General features: G+C 38.2%; 2 protein-coding genes across 11 annotated transcripts in view; one reads left to right on the forward strand and one right to left on the reverse strand.

The window, feature by feature from the left end:
* DYTN (dystrotelin) overlaps nt 1-23,777 on the forward strand; it is a 78,368-nt gene that overhangs the window by 39,190 nt on the left and 15,401 nt on the right. The gene's annotated exons all lie outside the window — the stretch shown is intronic.
* The window catches only part of ADAM23 (ADAM metallopeptidase domain 23), a 66,104-nt gene continuing 46,010 nt past the window's right edge, over nt 3,684-23,777 (reverse strand). The window contains exons 23-28 of one of the 10 annotated variants that reach the window (XM_071434706.1): nt 22,850-23,018; nt 20,909-21,020; nt 12,710-12,800; nt 10,467-10,521; nt 8,649-8,733; nt 6,747-6,884 (exon numbers count right to left, since the gene is read on the reverse strand). In XM_071434706.1, coding sequence (XP_071290807.1) covers nt 8,683-8,733; nt 10,467-10,521; nt 12,710-12,800; nt 20,909-21,020; nt 22,850-23,018 — 478 coding nt within the window. In that variant the 3' untranslated portion in view covers nt 6,747-6,884; nt 8,649-8,682. Of the gene's footprint in view, nt 6,885-8,648; nt 9,754-10,466; nt 10,522-12,705; nt 12,801-15,508; nt 15,541-17,458; nt 17,550-20,908; nt 21,021-22,849; nt 23,019-23,777 lie in introns of those variants that run through there. The other 9 variants (XM_071434705.1, XR_011680354.1, XM_071434707.1 and 6 more) reach the window with 9 other exon arrangements.

The raw sequence follows: 23,777 nt of genomic DNA on the forward strand, positions 1-23,777 counted from the left end.
GAATGAAGTAGTACAAGTTCTGTCATTTAGAACAAATGAATAAAACCCATACATTATCAGTAAGGAACCATGTGATAGAGGCAGATAGAACACTGTTTTTTTTTTTTAAATTAAGTATATAGTTTATTTATTTTTTAACAGGTCAGGCCACTCAGCCTTTGAAACTCCCATTTTTATTTCACAAATGTACCCTTTGAAACCTATTCCCAAAGGAGATGTTACAAAGGTGATACTAGAGTGAATTTTTATGTAGTGAGTTTAATTTGGAACTTCTGTAAAAGATTATAGTTTAATTTAACAAGGTCCTTTATTTTATTTATTACTGCTGAGAGACAGCTGAAAAGTTGTATATTTCATGAAGATTTTAATTTTTTTGAATACCTGGGGAGGGGGTTTGTCTCAAACTTATCAGCTAACCAGCTCTGCCTAAAACCAGTGCTCCCTGGCCTGGGTGTAAATGTCACCTTTGTGCACAACAGTTCCTGCCATAGAGATCATGTGTTTGAAGTGAAAGTGCCCAGCCAAATCAGAGGAAGGAAAACTGAAACAAAAATGTAATGAGACCTGAATCTTTTACCTACCTGCCCAGCCCTCTGGTCCAACAGCACACAGAGAGGGTTCTGTAATGTAAGGCAATTGTTTCTTTCCTTCTGCAAATGAGGCAATTTTCAGTCTTACGTTCAGGACCTCCTCATTACACAAAGCAGGAGTTAAAATCTTTAATTTCCTGAAGCTTTTCAGTGAATGCTGGAGGGCACTAGAATAGTTCTGTTTCTTGGAACTGCTTTCTCATGGCACAGAAATCCTGGTCAAGCATTCATTGTCTGTCAACTATGTTATTGTTAACAATATCTGTAAGAGTAACTTCATAATGGAGCAGGCCTTGAAATAGCAATACAGAGTTCAGATGTACATGAAAGGAAATAGGGGAGAAGTGACTGACTCCAAAGGAGACAGGCTTGCTTGTGTACCTTGCCTCCATCTGATTTCATTGTTGTGCCGCTCTCAGAGTGGGGCATGTTGACAAGGGAAAAGGTATGGGGAGGAAATGGATGGTCAGAATACGTAAAATCTCAACAAAAATATATTAATGGAGTATGGAGGTTTAGACTGTGGTCCTTGTACTTACTTTTAGAAGTAACATGAGCCTTCTCTTTGAAAGAACAGATTGAGACTGCTTAACAAAACCACGAGCACTGCTACTGCAAGTTCTGTCCATTTATTCTCTAATTATACAGTTATTAGTGTGCTTTGGAGCAAACCAGAGGGCTAGAAATCATGTTTTGGGAGGAGGTCCTTGGTAGGGAGATGAACATCTCTGTTTACATAAGCTCAAGAGAGGAGTGGAAGCATCTTTGTGTGACTGCACTAAGGCTGAAAGTCAGGCTTTGCTATAGACAGGTGGAGCTTTAGGCGTCCCCAGTGCTGCAGCCACACAGCTGGGACCACTGCAAAACAGGGCTGTGCTGTGCTGGTAGGGTCTGGGCACTTCCTTCAGCTTGACAGCACAAGGTGTTGTTCAGTACAGCTCCCATCAAGGGTCCTTAGGACCTTGTCAAAGCTGCAGGCTCACAGGAACATCAGCTGGTGCTGCTGGTGCCATTTTCTTCTGTAACTCTCAGGTGGATTTGAGATATTTAGACATTTTCCTTCATGAGAATAAACTGATCACCATCTCAGCTGGAGATAGGAAACCAGTCAAAAGCAGTTTGCCTGTGCTGTTTTGTGGCTGGACAGTGTCCAGGTTAGAGTGCAGGGAAGCAGCACATGTTAATGGTGGGGACATTTTCTTTCTGCACAAGAGGCAAAGCGATGTTATAACCCACAGTATATTACTGGTGTGTAATGTAAGGGGTGTGTCGTGCTCGTGCCTCTGTCACCAGTTAAATACAGCTGCAAGAACCAGCCCTTCTCTCAGCTGCTCTGTGTAGTGCAGATGCAAACACTGCTTCACAGTCTCCAAAGGAAACTCAAAGCCTCCAGCAGCTGGACTGATGGCTGAGGAAATCTGTGAATGTATGATATACAGTGGAGCAGTGTTGTGCTCATGAAGTCTGACAACTGAACTTAGACCATGTAAAAAATACATTTAAGTTCCTCCATGCTCTGAGCTACCAGCTTTGATGGGGGGAATTCTTATACTGGCTCACAAAGTGCCACACTAAAGCATGGCCTGTTACAGTATTAGTGGTAAAGATGAGGGCTATCCCCATGACTTATTACAAAACCAAGCTTTTTTAGAAGAACATTTTAATAAGAAAAAATCAGCTGACACTTGATTATGGGTTTTCTACAAATTAGAGCATTCATAATTACACTGCCCTCAGCAGTTTGTGGTTGCTCAGAAATAACACATCAAGTGGCTGGGGATGCTGGTCTGATGTGGAGTCCTTGTACTTATCTAGGGGTTATGTCACCTCTTGTGTTACCTGTTCCCACTAAATAACTTATTTCACAAACCTACAAGAATGTGCTTGCTGAGTTGTGAACAATAAATCACTGAACTGAATTAGAGTGTGTGTAGCTTTAAGATAATGTTTTTGTGACCTTTTGCTTTCAATTGTACTGGTTTGAGCATCTCTGCTGTTAAAATTCTCATGTACTTATTTAATTTAAGCTTTCCATGGACACTTAGTCTCTGTGATATTACTGATGGATGATTTATGTTAACTTTTCAGCTCTTGTAGGTAGGAATCCATAGGAAGTATATTTGGAACAAAAGAGGCTTTTTTGGGTTTGTACAATGTGGCTTGGTGTTGTGTTGGTTTTGTTCATGATAGTAAGTGCCCCAGCAAGATCAATCTTCAGTGTTTGTGCTGGAACTGAGAATTTTTTCTTGTGAAATCAAAAGCAGGTATGCATCTGTCTCTATATTGCTTTTCTATTCATATGCTGCAAAAGACAACTCCTGTTTTAAGGAATGTCTATTCTAATTATAGCTAAAATGCATGTTTATATTGAGTTTATGGATAAATCCTATATTTAAATGACAGGAAATAGATGTGGACAATAGTGGATCCATTAGTGAGAGTGTTCCCTCACTCTATCATTCTAAATGAGAAAGATGTTTTCATACAGGGTCTTGGGAGATACTAACACAAACGTGTATTTTGTTTCCCTGTCTGGAGCTGGAGAAAGCAAAACAATATCAGTAGTTATCTGGTAACTGTGGCATGCATGCATTTAACTTTCCCAGGCTGGCTTCACTAGAGTTAGTCTAAAAAAAGAAAAGGGAGATGGAGTTTCATACAGTATTCCATTAAAGTGATGGCCATAGTTTCTGGTTGTTATGATCTAATTATTTAAAGAATACTTCAAGGGCCTTATTTTGGACTTCTTGTAATTATATAATTCAGATTTTTGAGCTGGAAAAGGCTTCCCTCCACTAACAAAAACCTCCAGGTGTCACTGAACTCAGTGTAGCCAGCAGCTGGGACTGAAGCAGGCTGGGCCCATCCTGGGTGCAGGGGCGCTGGTTCCATGCACGGCAGAGAGGCTGCGTGCAACGTCCTCCCACAGACACAGCCTCACTGTGAGATTTGACACAGTTTGAGATCTTTCATAAAAGAAAACTCCATTCAGTTTCCACTACTACAAAGGTGATGATTCTTTGAACACAGAAATTAAATTAAACTGAGAGAATAAATAAGAAAAAAAACAACTGAAAATTAAAAACTACTCCATTCCATGTTCATGACATTTTTAATACTCATCTTGCTAAGATGCAGAACAAGGACTATTGAATTTCCATTCATTAGCAGCCAACAGGATATGAATGAGTATTAACTTCAAACAAAAACTTGATTTATAACAACATCGAGTTGTGCACTTAAAAAAATAATTACAAAACATTTTTAAAAGGAAGAGTAACAGTGGAAGCAGTAATGAATATAAAACATGACTGATTAGGCTTAAAACATAACTTCAAGTATTCTATGGCATTTCCTCAGACATTTGTCTCATCTGTTTGTGCAATATCCATCTTTGCATAGTAAAGAAAAATTGGTTAGACTCCAGCCTTAAGTAATCTGTTTCTTGACCATGCACCTATACAGCTGTTAATTGGCCTGGCAGACTTCTCTTTTAGGAGTATCAGATCAAATCAGTGAGATCATGCAGCAGACTGGAATGAGCTATACAGTTACCACAGCTTCTTGTCCAGCTGAATAGGTAAATAATGGAGCAAATGTAGAGTGGATGAAATGGAGGCAGAGTCAACCTGGTCTTCGTTTGGTGATGCTTTGCGATGAACAAGTTACTGCTAAATGGATATGCACTTCCCAAAGCACAGCGAGGGCATGTACAAAATCAACACCTATCAAATCCAGCTTTTTAACTGTCTACCAGCACAGGAAGCACTTCAGCCTGTACCTACTCTGAGCTGTATTGTCACTTGTGTTGTGTGCACACAGGGCAGAAAGTGTGTTCTTCCCATACACACAATGGCTGAGGACTGGAGCATAAATTCAGTCAAGAAATCCTAATTGCTATGAAACTGCTGGTGTAAATAAAAAAGTTACTCCAGCACTGAACATATATACATAGTAGTTGGGGACCACTGTGGTCTGATTTAAAACATCACATCACACACTAACAATGTTGTTTGTGAAATGCTTCTCTAAGGTTTATTACACAGGTAGTTTATGTATATCCAGTTGACTTTACTTATTATAATTTTTGATAGCACTGGTGGTTCTGTTGTGGGTTATGCTTGCTTTGGAAACAGAACCTGAAAAAAGTTAGATGTTGTGTTCCCAATCACAGCATTTTTAGAGAAACATAATACAGTTGCAAGTATTTTTGGTTTGTCATCAGAGAAATGTCACTAATTTAACTCTGCTTAAAGCCAAGTAGGAAATTTTCAGAATAAGGTTTATAATTTCTATTAATGTCAACTACCTGTGTGTGCAGCACCTTTAACTTATAATGTAGTAAGTGTAAATGTGATTATGTTAAAGCTGATTGAAAATACTTAGTAACAACTGTGAATCAAAACCAATATATTGAGACTGTTGAATTGAACATTATCATAATAAGAAAAATAACTGAAATGAGGTTTTCTAACTCACAGGAAAATGTCTGCAGCATTTTTTTATGTTTTGGCTCTTAAAGCTAACTTGGGAAATGGATTTCCTCTGAACAAAGATGCAGGAAGTAGTGTAACTGGGCTTCTGTTCTTACTAAACTACAACTTTTAATATATTTTGGATCTAATTCTGATTATCAGACACAGCAATTAAATTTTCAGTTACTTCACTTACCAAATGATTTAAGTCAAGATTAAAAGGATGAGCCAGACTGTCCAGCTCTGTACTTTGAAGGAGCCCTAAACTAGACCTCTTCACAAACTTTTCTCAAGGCAGCTGCAGCCAGGTGGTTCCTAGGGACACAGGACTGCTGCCTGGGACTACTCTGTAAAAATCAGTGTTGGTGCAGAAGGTGTCTCTAAAAGTAATGACAGCACACCTGAAATTACCTGGGATTTTGCACATATTGTGGTGGTGACTGGCTATCAGTAGCCAAGGGTCAAAGTATTAATCTTGCATTAAACTTTGAAAAGTGACATGCATCAAAGAGATACAGGGAGTGAGTTAAAAAGGTCAGTCACTTTTGCAAGCTGCTTCGAGTGGATGGGCAGAAGGCAAGAGAATAATAGCTCATTCCAAGCTTTAACATCTTTTGAGTATTTTAAGGCTTAAATAAGTTTTTATTTTACAGGATCTAGGCAGGAAAAAAAGTAGCTTTTCTTAAAAGAAAAAAAAAGAGCTTGGCACTTCTGTGATTAGTTTGAGCATGTGTTACTTATATCATGGAAAAGTCTGTATAACAGCCAAAAGAAGTAATTCAGACTTATAGTCAATACATAGATATGCATTTATACATTTTAATTGTTTTTGGTTTCAAGCATACAAACTTTAGATCACATCTGTTTGGTGTCAGAACTCCCTGCATCTGCATGCTGTTATCTGCCTTTTTTGAGCAAGCCCAGAACATCTGCTGTACAACATGCTACAGAAAAAAAGGGGAAGAAAAAAAACCCAAAACCAAACCCAACATCAAAAATAGATTTACATAAAGAATAGAACCTTTTTATATGGAAATTCTTTTCTCTTGTATATATATATTTATATATAATCTGTGAAAATGATACATCAAAATCTTATTTCCATATTTACACTTTTTCCTTCTTGGAAGAATTCCATCCATCATTCTCTAGCTTCCATACCCAAGAGGCTCCTGTCCAAGGTGGACAGTGAGCTTGTGGAGCAGGGAACCCTCAAGTCCAGCAGCAGCATGCACTGCGTGGCTGGAAAAGCTGTTGAAGCCTGGCACTGGCTTCCCAGTGGTTTGTATTTATTGGGCTGCAGATTCTGCTTAGGGTCAGCTTGCTAACTTGGTTGTTTGTATGTGAGCCATGCAGGTTACCCTTTCAAAATTAGCTCCTCATGCCACTGGAGTTTGATAAGAAAAAGGAAGTCATGCGAACTCAAGTGAAGTTAGAGTGCCAGCAGGCTGGGAAAGAATCTTTTGCAACTCCGTTATTTTGGAACAGTTCTCTTATTGCACTTGGTCTGTGTGTCTCCTTCTTAATTTGAGAAAAGGAAAAATACACCTGATTTTTTGAAGCAGTTTGCTTGTACCACTTGTCAGTTAATGTTAACAAGAGAAAGGTGAATAGAGGAAGTATTTCCAACTTATCTCAACATCCCAACTTTGTGTTTATAGTTACTGTTCTCATGTTCTTCCGTACTGATTTAGTTCCTGTGTAGCTACAGCAAAGACATCATACCCAAAATCCAGTAGTGCAAGAAGCAGCTTTTTGAATGGCATTTCTTCAGATAGGGCCTTGCTGAGTTGGATCGAACCTTCGTTTTTTGACATTTCTTCCAGGTTGCATCAAAAGGAGATGGAAAGAGAAAAGTGCAAGACATTAGTTAGGTATAACAGGAACAAAGCCATTGCTAAGGTCATAGTAAAGTAAAAGGCTCACACTGACAGCTTAACCAGGAACTTTTTCAAGGGGTAATTATTTAAGGAATTTGGTTGCATGATTCCTACAGCACGATACCAAGTACAGGTTTCCTTGTGCAGTTTAAAGATCATGCTGGCACACAGAAATCAAGTATTTCTGTAGTATTTCAAGTGGTGCTCTAAATTTGTACAACTTTTCAGCTCCCAGTAACACATGTGTTCGCTAGGCCAAGAATGCACGTTTACCTAAAGAGAATGAGTCACAAGTGCCAGGAATGGCAACACTTCAGCCAGCAGAGGCTTGAGTTCTCAGAGCAAGTGCCCAGCTCTGGCTACACCAGAATTTAGTTTGTATAATCCAGTGTGACAAAAGTGTGTGTGCCTTTGTGAGCTCTTACCACACTATTGACCATAAGTGCTGTGAATCTTAGTAAGGAGCAAAAGACAGCTGAGACATTGCATTCGAAGGAGACTGGACAGCTTTGTCAGTTGTGTGATTAGAACTGAATGTTAACAGTGGTAGCAAGCTGGGGACATCCAATCTCCTGCGATGTTGATGTCCTATGTCACACAGCAAGACATTAGGAAGCAACAACAAAAGTTGGGTGCGACCTCCCCAGTATCTGGCTTTATGTGGGGCATCAAGCAAGGGGCTCATGCATTTCGTTTTACCATTGGGCATACACACCACTACCACCACCAAACCAACATGCAAAAAATACAGAACAGGAATTCATATATTCCCTAAAGCTACAGACCAACCCCTGGATTTTTAATCTTCTGCAGCCCTGCTAACTTCTACCACTGCTACAATATTTATTCTATACATAAGGTTTAACTGGTGGTTTGGGACTAATGCAAAGGCAACTTCTTTTTGAGAGGACTTCCAGAGGCTGGTAATTCTTGGGAATCCTTGACTTTGGTTTGTGATTGGATTTGTGCAAGATGAGTGCTTAAGAACTGCTAGTTTCTGAAAGAAGATTACTGTATTCATCTTTCAGTCTTTTCCCCTCCAGGATTACTGTACTAATGCTCCTTTGGAATAAGGCTGACATTATGTCAGTATCTCAATTCCTTGTCCTCTAAACTACAGGTAAATTTGAGATAAGGAAAATAATTTTAAGGCCAACTAGCAAAACTGCCAGATAGGAAGCATGAATATTACAGAACTTGGTTAAATGTGAGTTAAAGGCTGCTGTGTATCTGCTTGTCCTACCAGTTTCAATGGGAAAAGGACATGTCTGCTTCTTTTCCCCCATCTCCTTTTAAATACTGTCTAGCATACTTGAATTCAAGTACTACTGATAAACAACTAATTACTCAGTCCTTTTAAATCAACAATGCCGATGAAAAATCCAGGTGACATAACTTGTCCTTGAAGAGGACAAGTCCTTAAAACAGACACTGAATTACATTGTTACCTGAGCTTATTTTAATTAAAGAAGTAGACTTTATAAAGTCTTAGAACATGGTACAGAGGACAGATGCTATGCTAGCTTCCCAGTACAATCTAACAACACTTTTGACTTTTATCTTATCTGCTCTCTTCTAACCTGTTCTTCACTGGTGTAGTGTTCTAGTACAAACCTCATCATGCATTCTGTCCAAACCACATATTTACTTATTTCCTAGTTTTATTCATCAGAAATACAGCCTTTGAAGAACAAGATACTGACCAAACCACTGCCTTTCTTCACTTAGGATATTCTGCTAACAATGTTGTATGAGGGAGAGAAACATGTGAAGAACTAAAATAAGAGCCTGAAATAGGGAACATGAGGTACAGTGTCAATAAGGAAACAGTACACACATGCAAAGCTTTAACAAGAGCTGCCATTGTAGCACTTCAGAGGTGAGCAGGGAGGTGTTACCCTGCAGGAACTGAAATTCTGTTCTGATTACCTGACCTGCTTTAACAACTTCAGCCTGAATTACCAAGCATTATAATACTAAAATGAAGACAATTAGTCTAACTTAAATTGGCAAATAGAACAAGTTTCCCTCTTCCCCAAGAAAATTACAATAAAGTAAAGTAGGTGAGTAGCAGGTTCTGGATATTTCCTCCAGTTCTAGCTTTGAGTTATAGCAGTACAAGATTCCTTCTGCTATGCTTCAGTTAAATGGTAAGGGGGCAGAAGTGTCCTCTAGGGAAGGACACACCCTAAGAATGATGCTGCTTCCTAGTCCTTTGTTGGTTTATGTGGAAGATCTTAGAACATCAAAGTCTTTGCATTTCAAGTTTTAATGCCTCTTTACATAATGAGGGTCATTTCTGTCTGTAATCCAACCAGAAAAAGGGTCTCAAACAAAAAGAAAAGAAAGAAAAGTATAGGTTATTTTTAGTCAAAAAAGCACTCCATGCCATAGAACACCACTGCCTAACATGGTCATGTTTACATTTTAAAAAAACCAGAAAAGAAAAACTCCCTCATTATCAAGAAAAGCTCCTCCCATTATTAAAATGAGGGACTAAAAAAAGCAACTTAAAATAAGTTGACCTGACTGACCTCCCATTTCTTCCAGTAGTTTGGGGAAAATTTAGAAAATACCTCACATTTGATTCTAGCTGCTGTTTGTGCAGTGATGACTGGATTTTGGTCCACAATTCATGCTTGATGGAAATGCTGGTAAGGGACCCAAACCTCTTCCTCATGAAATTGCCACCAGCATTCCACTGCTTTAACTTGTGGAAACCTTTGGGGTCTAAATGCAACAGCCCAGACCAGTTCAACCTCAGCATCGGTTATAGCTGGGTAAGTCTTTGGTTCCTCCATGAATTTTCTGTTAAAGAAACAGAAAACCTTGCAGCTCTTTAGCTAAGAACAATTTCTGGAAATAGAATTGTGCCTACAATCAATTCTCTATCTGTAACTTTTGTATTCTGCTATAACAAGCAGCAGCTCTTCATGTACATTTCCACATCCCTCTTATTAGTATTACCTCTTAGCAGTGTTTTCTTACCAAAACTGCTGTTAAAGTCAGTAACAAAAGCATTCATTGACTTGTATTACTGCAGTAGCTTAGCAGATGTGAGTGAATACATGCTAGGAAAAAAATTGTAGGCCCCTGAGCTACTCTAATGGTAAAAATGTCCTTCCTATGTTAAACACTGCATGTTAAAAGCTTGCACAGACTTGCTGCACCAAAATCAAGTTCTTACTGCTGTACTTAGATTTAAAAGTATGATGCAAGGCTCAACTGAGTAAAATCTACTTCTTAACAAGGTTTCTACCCACAGCCTTTAAGCCACCTGAAATGTCTCATGAGATTCTATATTCTGTAAAATTGTCAGTTAATATTTTCTTTCCTATTCTGTCCACACATTAACTTGATTTAAAATTAACCTTGGATTCATTCTTGAAACTGGAATTTGTTTGTTGAGCTGTTTTTCCTTTTTTCTCTCTGAACTTGCATCAATGTTTCTTTAACACTTCCCCTCCAACCACCACCCCCCACCTCAGTTCATGAACAAAGTTTGCTTAGTTGCAGCTTACGTTTGATATGGACTTGACACCACAGTACCGTATGTTCATATGAACATCTGATAACCTGTGAAACAGAAATCACATCTCCCAGTTTGTAAAGCATAAGCTACCTTCTCTCATAGTTGCAGAGACTAAATATATCACTTGCTTAAAAAAAGGAAAAGTTAAAATCTCTTTATTATCCTCATCTGTCCCTCCAGATCTATCTGAATCCAAATATCGGGGGTCTACATGTGCTAGCCCTCTTTGTGTACAAGCTGAAAAGCCTCTTCTGTTCCCCTCTGGCCCCCAGAAGAAACATGCACTTCAAGCTGTGAGCTAGGCCAGGCCAGTGTCTTTGAGGTTCTGCTACAGAATAAACAGCTGTATCTTGCTCCTGTGACAGGAGGAGCTCAGGAGGCATTTCCAGTGCACATCCTCTATAGGCAGAACAAGCTTCTTCCTTTGGGCAAACAAATGACACCAGGGTGCAAAGCTGATCACTTGTGAGAGCAGTTTGAGAAGTGTGAAACACAAAGAATAAATAATCAGTTACATCCTGTATTGTTTTAGAGAGGGAGGGATTGTCCTACTCCTTTCTTTCATGTAAGTTCTCAAGCTCTGTGTCTGTTGGGAGGCAGGGGCTGCAGTGCTGATAGCAAAGGGCAAAGATGGCCAGGGCACAAGACAGCTTGAAAAGACTCAGAGGAAGAACTGACTAATTATTTTATATTTTCATGACATGTAGTTTGCTGAAAACAAAATATCTTATGCAATACAACCCTATCATCTAGGGATGCACACCCTGTTTCTGCAAAATCTGTGAATTGCTAAGTAATGGGCAAATGTCTCTTACTGTAGAAAACTCATCCAAAAGGGTAAGCAGACTTTTTTTCCCCCAACAGAATCTTGCTCGGTTAATTCCCATAGGCACCCTCCAAACAAGCACTGAGAGAAAAATGAATGTGGCCGAGTCTGAGAACACCAACAGTGACAGCCAAGGTAACAGGGACTAATTGCCTTGTCCAGGAGAAAGGGCAAAGCCTGATTTGCTGCTTTCAGCAGGCCTGAAAGAGATTTTGAAATATTTTCCTTCTATATGCATAGTTAATTAAGGCCAGCTGAAACTTCAAAAATACAAGAGTATAAACCAGAAGTAAAACATTTTCAGGTGACCTCTGAAAGTGAATTACAAGGTAAGACCTAATCACTAGCCTCTACTTTGATAACTGCCTTAATCAATTAGGGAATAATTTTTTCTTCTCAACTTTGACATGAAATATGAATAGAGGCCATAGAAAATTTTCTTTGAATTATTATTATTATTACTAATTATTCTTCTTGAAGAATTATGGCTTATTGTTGTATCATGGCTTAACCTTGATTCATATTATTGAAAAGAAACAGCAACTTTAAATGCCATGAGAAATCATTTCTACTTAATTACTTCCATGATCTGTTAGGTTATAAACACTGTGAGAGAGTTCTCCCTTCTAAAGGGAAAACTTTTTTACCAAATACAGGCCGTGCATCTGGGCAAAATGGACACTACAGAAAGGGTAGGAATTAAGTACCTTTGTACAAGACTCTCTGTTTGCTTTAACAGAGTAGTCAAGTGGAATGACTAATCTGTTTGTCCTTAGAGTTACAAAACACATCAAACTAGAATTGGGAGAGAAATGCTTTCATCTTTCACGAAATAGCTCAAGATTTCAAAATGGTCTCTCTAAACCTGAATTTGTTTTTAAAAAAAAAAAAAACCAAACTAAAAAAAAAGTCAGTAACCACAAACAAGTTAGGTCTACTATTCCAGAGTCAACTACGTCAACACAGTTGCTCCTGAAAACGACTCTGCTCCTTCCACCACTGACCATTTATATGACATCTCTTGTTGTCAAAAAGTTGAGTAGTTTGAAAGTACTACTACATTCAAAATATGACATGTATCTTTTGGGGGCTTTTAACCAATACAATCAGCTTTAATGCTAGGGACAGGAGGTGAAAAAAGACCTTGTTCCTTAAGTGTTAATTTAATTTTCATGAATTCACCTAATTCTTTTATTGTTATTCAACTTTGCACCCTGATAACATTTGCTATTTTCAGATCCATTTCCTTCGCTTGTTTACTGCATGTATAATTTCTTGTTCAAAGCAGTGTGTTAGAGTCTGGGGGTTAAATTGGAACTCTTGTAGCAGGAACTCAAAACTGAGTGATGTAAGCAAGAAATAGAAATGCCAGAGCCACCGAGGAGAAGACATGCGGCATTGCTTACTTAAAGCCCCATCCTGTCCCCCCAAGGACAATTGCTGCTACCAGGATGGCACCAGCGATGGAGCCTATTATAAGATTGGTGGCACTAGGACCTGTGATAAAGGATTAGGGTAAGACAACATAAGAACCAACGACTTCATTCACATTTTGTGAAGCATCTGAAGGGTAGTCAAACAATTCAGGGAATATGGACAGCACACAAGGTGATGCCTCTAGACAGTCTCAACAAGCCCAACTTAGCTTACTTTTCTTTAACAATAGGAACAAACAAAGCTGTTGGTCTCTGCATTGTGCTATGCTGACTTCTACCATAGATAAAAACCTAGTATTAGACAGTGAATTCCATTGTAGCTTACTCCATTATCTGCTTCATGAACAGTCAGCTGAGGACACTAAGATAGTTGTGAATAATTCCTTAACTTAGAGGGAAAAGGATAAATGCTGTATGTTTTAAGACTACAGAAAATGAGAAAGAAAGAAGAAATCAAAAAGCCCTCTCTTTTTTCATGGAGCTCCTGAAAGGTGCAGATATTTTAATTTGAGCTGAGAGCATCCAGGCACCACTTACTCATCAGAATCCAGATACCCTACAGTTACGTCAATGCTAAATATACAATTGTTTGACAAAAGCAAAGGATTATATAATAGGGAACGAAAGTTGAAATAAAAGTTTATTTCCACTAAGCTTTCCAAACATCAAAGCATCTCTTCATCATCCTCAAGAAGCTACTGAACAACAAAGTGGAGAGGGGTGGAGCAGAAAAAAGAGCAACAAAAAGAAGCAGCACAAAATATGTTCGCGCAATTTTCTGAAGAGGCCAAGAGAGCACCTAAAGAAGATATTAATAATTGACCCTTAAGTGCTCTGTTTACACAGGACAGAGATTTGAGTAACATTTGCTCTATACAAAAACTTCCCATTGCAGTCTTTGATGTAAAACATTGCAAAATGAAAACAACTCAACAGTTCTTCTGCAGCATATCACGCACTTTTTGTTCAACCATTTACATATTCAGGAATAGCCTTCAAAAATAGATCTTACCCCTGTCCCACTCTTCCCAAACCAACACTTCTACACAGCAATTGAAATTTTCCTAATTAATTGTTCTGAGCGGAGTTTGGAAAACTGTCACACAGCTAATATAAGGAAGAAAGAGGAGCAGCCAAAGAGCAGCAAAGAAAGAGCAAGGGCAGCTGCAACAACTGAAAGTTTTAAGCTGTTAGGTCGATATTACAAAACCTCCTGCCCAACCCCACACACTGCAATAAGCACTTGCCCTAAGTTTTAAAATTTACTGCAGCCACCTAACTTTATTACTTCCGCTACAACTTTCTCACCTCAGGGCTTCTGGACATTCTGATTAGCTAAAAGAAAACAAAGTTTTAAAAATTGCTTCCTGCAGTTCCTACACAAAGAGTACTCAGGAACATTAATAACATAGTTGGACTGAAGAAAAATTTAATGAGCTTTAGAGACAAACAGTGGACAAATTTGCAACAAAAATCAAAAGGTAATTCTGCACAATTTGGAAGAATGTATCTTATTTGGACTTAACTTTAAGTCACACCTGGCTCAAATTAACAGGCTTGAGCATGGTGGAGGGTGCATGCCATCCTACAGGCATTGTTGTTCCAATTAAGGCTTGCTTGTAACAGCAGCCTAATGAGCCACCATATCTGACTGAGATCTACTGTTTGCTCTGGATTTTATCAAATGATCTCACAGAACAAAGGACTGAAAAGACAGCAAATGATTTATCTGTAATAAAATTGCCTTGAAAATCTATAATAAATAAGCCTTGAGAAGTTCTAAAGCCAATTTCTTCCTAGCCATAGAATGCCATCTTCTCACAAAAGAGGTACAATGATTACTTTATAATAATGTAGTCATAACTTAGATAAAGATGTGCCAAATCAAAACTTTTACATCCCTCTTCTCACTACGTTCCCTGGTTGTTAATGCCCAGGGATGTGTATCCATTTCAAAGAGCACATCTAATCACCAAACATCAGTTTATTCTTTAAATAAAGAAAACCAGTATTGGTTTTATTTACTATAAATATTAAATAATTCAATCAATTTAAACAGAAGATGATAATATACTAAAAAATTAGGCTCAGGTAATAGAAAAGTACAAATATTTAAAAAATCAAGCCTGTAGAATAGGTAATATGACTGAAGAGCAACCACTTATTTATGAGACTGGAGAACTCTAACTGTTGAATCCCAGTTTCAAAATACAAAGATCTAAGAGGATCACTGATGGGTCATTTTAAAACAGACTGTGCACATAAAAGTACTTAAAATGAAAATGAGATTACTTTTATGTGTTATACCTTACTGTAAGGATCTATGCCTTATGTTTTATTAAGCATTACCAAATAAATTGTATTATTAGTACCCCAGAATTTTGCTACCAGTAAAGGGACGTTCATGAAGAAAAATAAAAATCCATATAAACCTCTCTAGTCACTGCACTCAGATGCTTGACAAACCAGAAGTAAGAGGCAGGTCTTAATAACCACCACACTGTGGGATCATTTCCCATCCAGACTATCACAAGAGGCAACACTTTGGTACGTTGTTCTTTCCACCACAGCATTGCCATAACCTGCAGACACAGATTTGTCAGGAGGAATCTCCTGCAGATTCCTGCCTGGCACACCTTCTTTTCCTGCAAGGACACTGCCCCAGCATGGCTCTTGTACCATCCCTGGCCATCTTTTAGGACCCTGATACAAATCCTACTCAAGGTGTTAAAGCAGAACACACCTGAAACTTCAGCAGACTTCAGACTATCCCCAAAATCTTCATCATCATCCAAGAGATTCTACAAGAACGAATACACACCATTTGAAACTCTGCCAGTATTAGAAAAGGCAAGCTTACTGCAGACTGTCCTGCAGGTAACAACAACTCTGGTGATCTGATGTCCTTTCTTGCCTGTTGTTTTGCCAGCCAAATCCTCTGGTTTCAGTTATCAAAGCTAAGTGTCCATTTTAGGTATGAAAATCCATTTTATGGTATGAAATCTGGAAAAGAAACTACTGCACCACTTTGTCCCCCATGATTTCTGAAATAAGTTCATAAATCATTAAGTAATTGAAGTTATTTCAGCACTTTGAACAAGGATTTACAATTTGCAAGTGAAGTGGTGAGGAAGGAGGAAGAAGGACAGGTCCTGGCATGAGGCTGTGATGCTCACACCCTCCCCTGCAGCCACACTGGTAATGGCCAGCAGGGCATTAGGAACACAGAGGGAATTTGCATTCCCTGTGTGCTTTCTATAAACCACCAAAACGTAGCAGTGGCTTGCCTTGAATGCACATTTGTATCTGAAGAAATCAGAGGACAGAAACATTGATGAGATGCAGGAAAAAAGAATGAATAGAAACAAAAACAATGAGTCAGGTAGTGAGTGATAAAAGCAGAGGAGAGATGAAGAAAAACTGGCATTGGTATAGAAGGATACAGGAGCAAGAACAAATGGTCAGGGACACTGGTCAGAGCTGAGTGGCTTGAGACAGCAGGTGAGGGAAGAGACAAACAGAAGAGAACAAGGCAGAATGTAAGCAAAAGGCAAGTGGTCCTCAACTTGCAGGTAAATTTTCTGCTCCAGATTCTGTCCCCCAAATCTCTATAACTTTCACAGTCTTCAGTTTTTGGCAAACAGTTGTAAAAGCTACCAGTGAAACACAGATCTGATCTTTCTCAAGGAAATAACCTCTTACCTTCTTCCTTCTATTTGTTTTCTAATAATTGTCCCCTGAGAATGCAAAGGTCTCTACTCTTCTGAGAATCTTGGATCAGTTTCACGCATGGACAGGTTCCTAGGGCTGCAGAGTCAGACACACACAAAGTGCTGCCTCACTGGACTAGAACTGTGTGTGAATGCCTTTGCACTCAGCCTGACTGAAAATCACAGACTGTCCTGCTAACAAGTCCCCCTTCAGAGAGGTGCCACTGTCACATGCCAGATGTCATATATAGAACTAGAAACATGGAGAAGTTGGAAATCTCAGAGCAGCAAAATGGCAGTCATGTCATCTGTAGTTTGCACAGTGAATGCAGAATGAAAATAGCTTTTACATGGGCCTTTTTATGTATATATATACATGAACACAAATATATATAAATCATAACCATTGTTAAAATTGAGGTACTGGGATAATACTTAGGATTACCATTTTCTAGAACTATGAAAAGACAATAAAAATTGCTCATACATATTCTTTATACATGGATACTACACTCAAGCACTGTGCTATCCTGAGGTAACAGAATCTTAGCAACAGAACCTTCAGAAGCTTTACTGTAAAACTACCTGTCTGTATGACTATCACCAGCTTTCATCTGCCTAGCTTGATCATTAGACTAAAAGCCCTGCATGTAATAAAACAGTTCACATTACTCAATCTATTTTGCAAAATAATCAAGAAATCCCTTTTTTCTTCTCCTTTTCCTTTTTTTCTTTTTTTGGTAATTTGGTGTAATGGAAACATTTAAACATTTAATTTTATGGTGACAATGTAAAAATTCACAAACATATTGTTTTATGCCCCACATTACCCCAGACAGGAGAAGGTTCAACACTGCATGAGCAAACCACATGACACAGACACAGTCAAACACACGACAAATACGTCACCACAGGACAAAGCTAGGGGAACACAGAGGGCTCAGGTGCACAGGGTTACCTCACACACCAAGGCACCAGACAGAGAACTCAAACTGAGAAAAGTGCTTACTCTATTCCCCACCCTGTGCCTCCAAAAATCACCCCCAAGGCCAGAATGGTCCCTGCCACTGCACCTATTAGCCTGTTAGCGGCCATGCTCACTGTGTGGAGGGAAAAGGGAACAATTTTTCAGGAAATCATCACGTATATGTCTGAAATGAAAACATGAAATAATTCCTCAAAGGAATACTTTAGAATATAATCCACTGTTGGATAAACAATTCAAGTCTCCTCACAAACCTTTGTTTACCAAATAGGGTAGCTTTAAAAGTTCTGAAATGAGCTCTATTTGGTTTTCTTTGAATGCTTGCAAATATTTCAATGAGAAGTTTTCCCGTAAATTCCTTTCAGCTTGTGATTGTATTATTGATTCTAAAAAGGAACATCCTCAAGCTACTGCTTATTTAAACCAGCCAAAAAGTAAATAAATTGCCAATAAAAAACTTTCTTTTTGATTACCAGAAACTTACTGTATCCATTATGTAATTAAGAATATGAAAACTGGAAACAATTCCACCTCAGGAAAAAATAAAACCCCTCAACTTTTAAAGTAATTCCTTTACTAATTAGTAATATTTTTCTTTGTTACTGTGTTTATCAATAGGACTCTGTTTATCTATATGACCTAAAACAGGTAACACCTTTTAAATGCAAAAACCTACCCTAGAAACATGCTTCAGGTAACACTCTAGAAATTTTGATATGTTCAGATAATCTCTCAAGACATCGAGGCCTTACTTTTAATCCTTAAGAAGTTCCTTAAGGGAACATTTTTCAGGAAAAAATTCTGTACATCTCCTAGGTTAGAGATTAAAAGTTTGATAGATTCATGGAGTCACAATAGACCACAAGCAAGGAGATTAATTCCCTGTCAAATGGGAACTTAAGGACAAAGATTTTATAGACTCCATGCTGAGTGAAGTGTGTTTTAAAGTATCTGGGGATTTTTTATCCTGTTTCATAAATACACACGCACAAACACACACACACACACACACTTGAGACATAAGTTCTGTATTAAAATAAACAAACAGTACTCTACTAGTCAAATAAAGGCCTAATTCTGCAAATTAAATTGCAAAGAAGAATCTCATGTGTATATGGAGTCCCACTGATTTCAAAACTGGTAACCCATGCTCTAAAAGTAATTCAAAGTCTCTGCAGTAACCAAAAAGTAACAGCAGAACTCTGTCTTCCCCAAACTGCTAAATGCTGTGTACATCTGCTAGTACAGGATACAGTAGGTTGCTGAGTATAGAGTAATTCAAGAATCATTAATTAATAGCAACATAATTAAGGACCACAAATTTTTTATCCTGAAATAGAGAATGGAGCCAAAAAGCAATTGATGGATGATGGAAAAGTCTGAGAAGTGCAGCAGAATAGCAGTCAATTGTCAATTATCACAACAATACATAAATAAATAGCAACACTCCCTAACTACATATATTCTAATTGCAGCAAGAAAAATGCTTGGAGTTTTGGTGTGAAAAAGATTAAACCTATTAGATGAACTTTCACATCATGAGTGTTTCACTTCATTCAATCTTATGGCTAAGGAAAACCAACTATTTTGGTTTCCTTGTCTTAGACTTGTAAACTGGCATATGACATAGGGAGTAATAAGGGATAAAAATTAATGGAAGCTACTCTTGTATATGTTGGGTCATTACAACAAAGGAAACTACTGCTCCACTCTTCTGAAATCTTCTCACAAAGGAATTCCTCTGTAAGCACACAGAGAGATCATAGTGTTCAGTCTCTTAAATTCATTTCTAGGTGATTCAACATCAGTAAATTACTGTAACACTGTAAGAAAAATAATCCATCTTTTGAGATCATTAAGCCACCTTGAACAAAAGCACAGTCTGCCATTTTGCAGAGGACTCCACTGAAAAATGCAGTCTAAACTTTGCCCGTACCTGCTGGCAGAAATCCATGCACATACTATCCACTTAAGGCTTTTTCCCAAAATATTTCAACATTGATGTAATAATTTTCACTAAGGTATCTCCATTCTGACCTAGATGAGGCAATCTGACTTACAGTAATTTATCAAAGATAAGTGTACCTTCTGTGTTACCCTTCCTACAGACCTTTTCACAGAGGAGGGAATCATTTCTTACCTACCAGATTTGGGAATGAACAACGTAAAATTTATATGCTCTCAGTGTCACAGCTGTAAATCCTGCTCTCCTCATCCACACACACAGAGAACTGAACAGCTCTGCAGTGTTGGTCTCCATAATTTTTTTTTAGACTCTCTAAGCAGCATTCCACTGTCAGGAAGGTTTTTAGAGGAAATGGAATGAAAAGTGGCTTGTAAGGCAGAGGACAAACCAGGCAGCTCTACAATGAGCAATGTTGGGACTGGGAGTCCAGGAAGCACCTGTAAAAATTCCTTATACAAATCTGGACTGGTCTACAGAGCCTCCTTCACACCAGTAACTTGTTTCAAGATGATCTCTTCAAACAGATCTTGGCAAAGGTCTACTGGAACCATTCTGCCAAGGGGTAACACAAAAAGGCACACAAGACAGATGTAGAGCCATTCCAGAGGGACATACCAAAATCCTGTCCTTCCTTGAAACCTTGGTACTTTCAGAGTAATTAATTAGAGTCTGAGTCCTCAGGACTACCCTTTGGAACAACTCTTATCTTTTCTCCATCTACCTTGCAAATGGAGCAGAAGAACCTGGAACTGGGGACTTTGTAAATGCATAAAACTGGATGAATATAGTCTGATGTTGAACAGTGCCCTGATGACAGGAAAGACATTTAAAAAAACTGGACAGCACAACTCCCAAGACATCCAAAGATATTCTTTGGCAGAGGAGTCGGAGAGAAACCCAAATACTTTCCTTCCTCTTTGAAAAAACTTTTGGATTATTTCCTCAATACCTCCCCTTTGTATTTGTACTTCATATGTAGTTGAAATACATACCAAGTACATAAGAACAAGCAACAATGATTGTAAGAATAATTAAAATTATCAAAAATCTTAATTTCTTTTTTCTTTCATTGCAATATGATTTCAAGGAATCTGATTTTACCAGGGACATTCCAGTTTTCCCTTTTTTATGCCACAGCTCTCTTAATTAGTTGACTAAGAAAACTGAAAATCACTAGTAAAATATAAATATTCTATTATCATATTAAAAAATAAGAGCTACACTAAGTCAGATTCCAATCACAATGAAAATGATCATTAAAAAACAGAGAATAAGGGACAAAGGAAAAAAACATTACCTGTTGAAATCTTCCCCAAATTTAAGTTAGAAAAGTAAAAGTTTTATCAATTCTCAAAGTAGAAAAATCTACTTCCTCTACATGAAGCAGAATTTACTGTCTGGGTCTAAACACAGCTGTACAATAGTATTTGCTTTTTATATGCAAATTCTGTTACCATCTATCAACAGAAAAACATGAAAAAACATAAAAACTGAAACAAAACACAAACCCTTGGGTCCTTCATCCTTCTTGCCACCAGTATCCCTGACAGGATCATCAATGCTGCAGTCTGTCCCAGCCCAGGAGAAATTACAAATGCAAGTGGCTTCATTACTACAAACCTAGGGGGGAAAGAAAGTGACAGCACTTAATTTCTAACTACATTTTATTAACATGTCACATTGTATTTATTAACATGTAATTAGACATTTAAATCAAGGTACAAAACGTACCTATTGATATATTGTATATATTGCACTGAGTGTTTGGAATGTCATAACACACCTGGAAGTTTGCCTCAACCCTCCTAATACTCTCACACGCTAGGAAAAGCAGAACTGGTTTTATCATCACGGGCACACACCTGCACAGGCTGTGAAAAATGACAGCCATTTAGCTAGACTAGATAGACCTTCAGCAGCCAACTATCTGGACTTTGAGCCTGGAGGCCCAGAAGGGGTACAAACATTTGCCTTTGAAAGGTTAAGGACATGGTCACACTTTCCCACCTCTCATTTACAGCCTGCTCCCATGTAGAACAAAGTCAATATATTCTCATTGGTTTTGTCAGCATTTTTCCTAAGCAGCAATGAGGAATGCTTGTATGGCTTCCAAAAGAGAGGGAATAGTTCTTCCTCAGTTTACATTTACCTGAATGACCTCTAAAAAAGAACTTTGCACTCTAAAATTGGCAGTATATTTATTAGATACAGAAAAATCTATCCAGTGGACAAAACCTAAACCATCAAATCGATAGTAAGAGTTAATAGCTGTAAGCTTCCCATATGAAAAAGAACATGGAATGGTGCTGCTAGAAGAGGTTACTGTGGAAAAGAGCATAACACAGGAAACAGACATAATGGATGAAGTTTTGATTATAGGACTAGAAATGAAGTCAATCCTTAGACAAATAGCTAATGTCTTTTGGACACTGGAACATAATCTGAAAGAAACCCAGGAAACAACCTACCCACACAAATGATTCTAAGTAACGCGTGATTTTTTAATTCAACTTTTATCATGCTCTGCTTTTAAGAAGCACTCACTGGAGAATCTTACCTAAGAACTTGAAGATAAACACATTTTATGGCAGGTTTGATCAACTGAAATACCCTTTTAAAATTAGGAATTGTAATAATCCAAAACAAACAGGTATGATAATTCACTCACCCTTCATGTCACTCTCAAGAAGTACCAAGATGATTTATAATCTCCTAGGTACTTTACTTCCAAATTTTAAAATTTTTATTCTTGATTTTGAACCTAACCCTCTACTTTGAAACAGAGCCAAGTAGAAACAACAAGAAGAAATAATCCATTCTTGTACAAAGTCTAGCCCTTTAGGCACGTATTTGTCTCACTAAATCCCACAGTGGAAAGGTTATATTGGTATTTAAAACAGTGATCTGTTCATCAAAACAGACCAAACACCTTAGACAAATGAACCTGTGGGTAGAATAACAGAACATAATGTGTCTGAATGTAAAATGATATACCTTGGATCTGTTCAAGAACTGTTTGGAACTGTTCAAGAACTCCCTCTCTACTGAGGGCCCACAGTTTGGAATTTTAATTATTTAAGCCATGGGCTATAAATCTATGAACACAAGACCAACTTCATAAAGGTGTTAGTGTGCAGGAAAAAGTGTAATTCAAGATGGCAAGTAGCTTGAAATAAGGGTAGTACATTACAGAAGTCCTTCCAATAACTAATGTCAAACGTCTTTCTGGCTACTTACAAACCCAATCCTTTGGATATAACTGCGGAACTGATTTGAGAACTTTCCTTTCTAAAATTTTTTTTTTATGCATCACAAAATGGCAGTCTTGCCCTGAATCCAACATTTGTAGTTTCAGATTAAAAGGTCTTAGGAAGACTTTCAGGTGTTAGGATCAGGCAGAGCAGAGAGAGCTGGGGAAGCTGAGCTGCCCATTCCCAGTACAGACTCACCCCATGACCAGAGCAGACTTTTCCATTGGAACCAATGGGACAGCTGCTTATGTTCAAGGACTGGATTGGCAGGCACTTTTTGTCCAGACACATCATCTGAGGTCCACATGGAGCTCCATCCTCCACATAACCTAAATCCGTATCATCATCTAAAAGAACATGAGCACCACTGGGAGAAAAGTTTTAAGACAGTATTAGTATTATGACTGGAATCTTTTGAAAATATTAAAAGCATGTTGGTGTAGACACTGAAAGCCCCACACCTTTCTTTTATTCAGACAGGCTGAACAAAACTCTAGAGTTTTTCTGTCTGTCCACAGCAATGACAGTGTTCCAGTTGTCAAAATAAAAATAAGTCTAGATTAGGACCTAAATACTCAAGAAGGGCACCTTAGGCTTTGGGGATTTTTTAAGTCTCTAACAGACCATTTCCTTCTTGTTTCTTTTTCTCCAAGTGCTGTGAAATATTATTGCTAGAAAAAACCCTAAAAAACTAACTTCTCATGTGATTTAAATAAAAACACTAGTGGAATAATGGAATAATGGAAGAATTAAGAACCACTGTTCACTCAGGACTCAACTATCTAAGAGAGTACTCTTAGGGTGACAAAAACTGCTATGTTGCCAATGACTTCAAAATACAAATCCAGTATTGTGGACAGACCCAGCAGTGCAGGAGACTGAAACTCATTTATCTGCTCTTTAACTGAAGATCTAACCCTGCCACAACTCTGCAGTTTCCTCCCTCTCAGCCTTCACTACAGCTGTTTCTTTGAGTATTTAACACTCAAAATCATTCTATTTAAAATATGGGTCTTTGGCAATCACAGACTTTCTCCACCCCCAGAAAAACGTAATGCTGAGTATTAAGTTCTGACTGAAGTTCTGCTATTGGAGGGATCAAGGGAGAGATTCAGGAGTATAATGC

Source organism: Agelaius tricolor, unplaced genomic scaffold (genome assembly GCF_023055355.1).
Source record: "Agelaius tricolor isolate 1412-34295 unplaced genomic scaffold, bAgeTri1.0.p SCAF_10, whole genome shotgun sequence".
In the NCBI taxonomy this organism is placed as follows: domain Eukaryota; kingdom Metazoa; phylum Chordata; class Aves; order Passeriformes; family Icteridae; genus Agelaius; species Agelaius tricolor.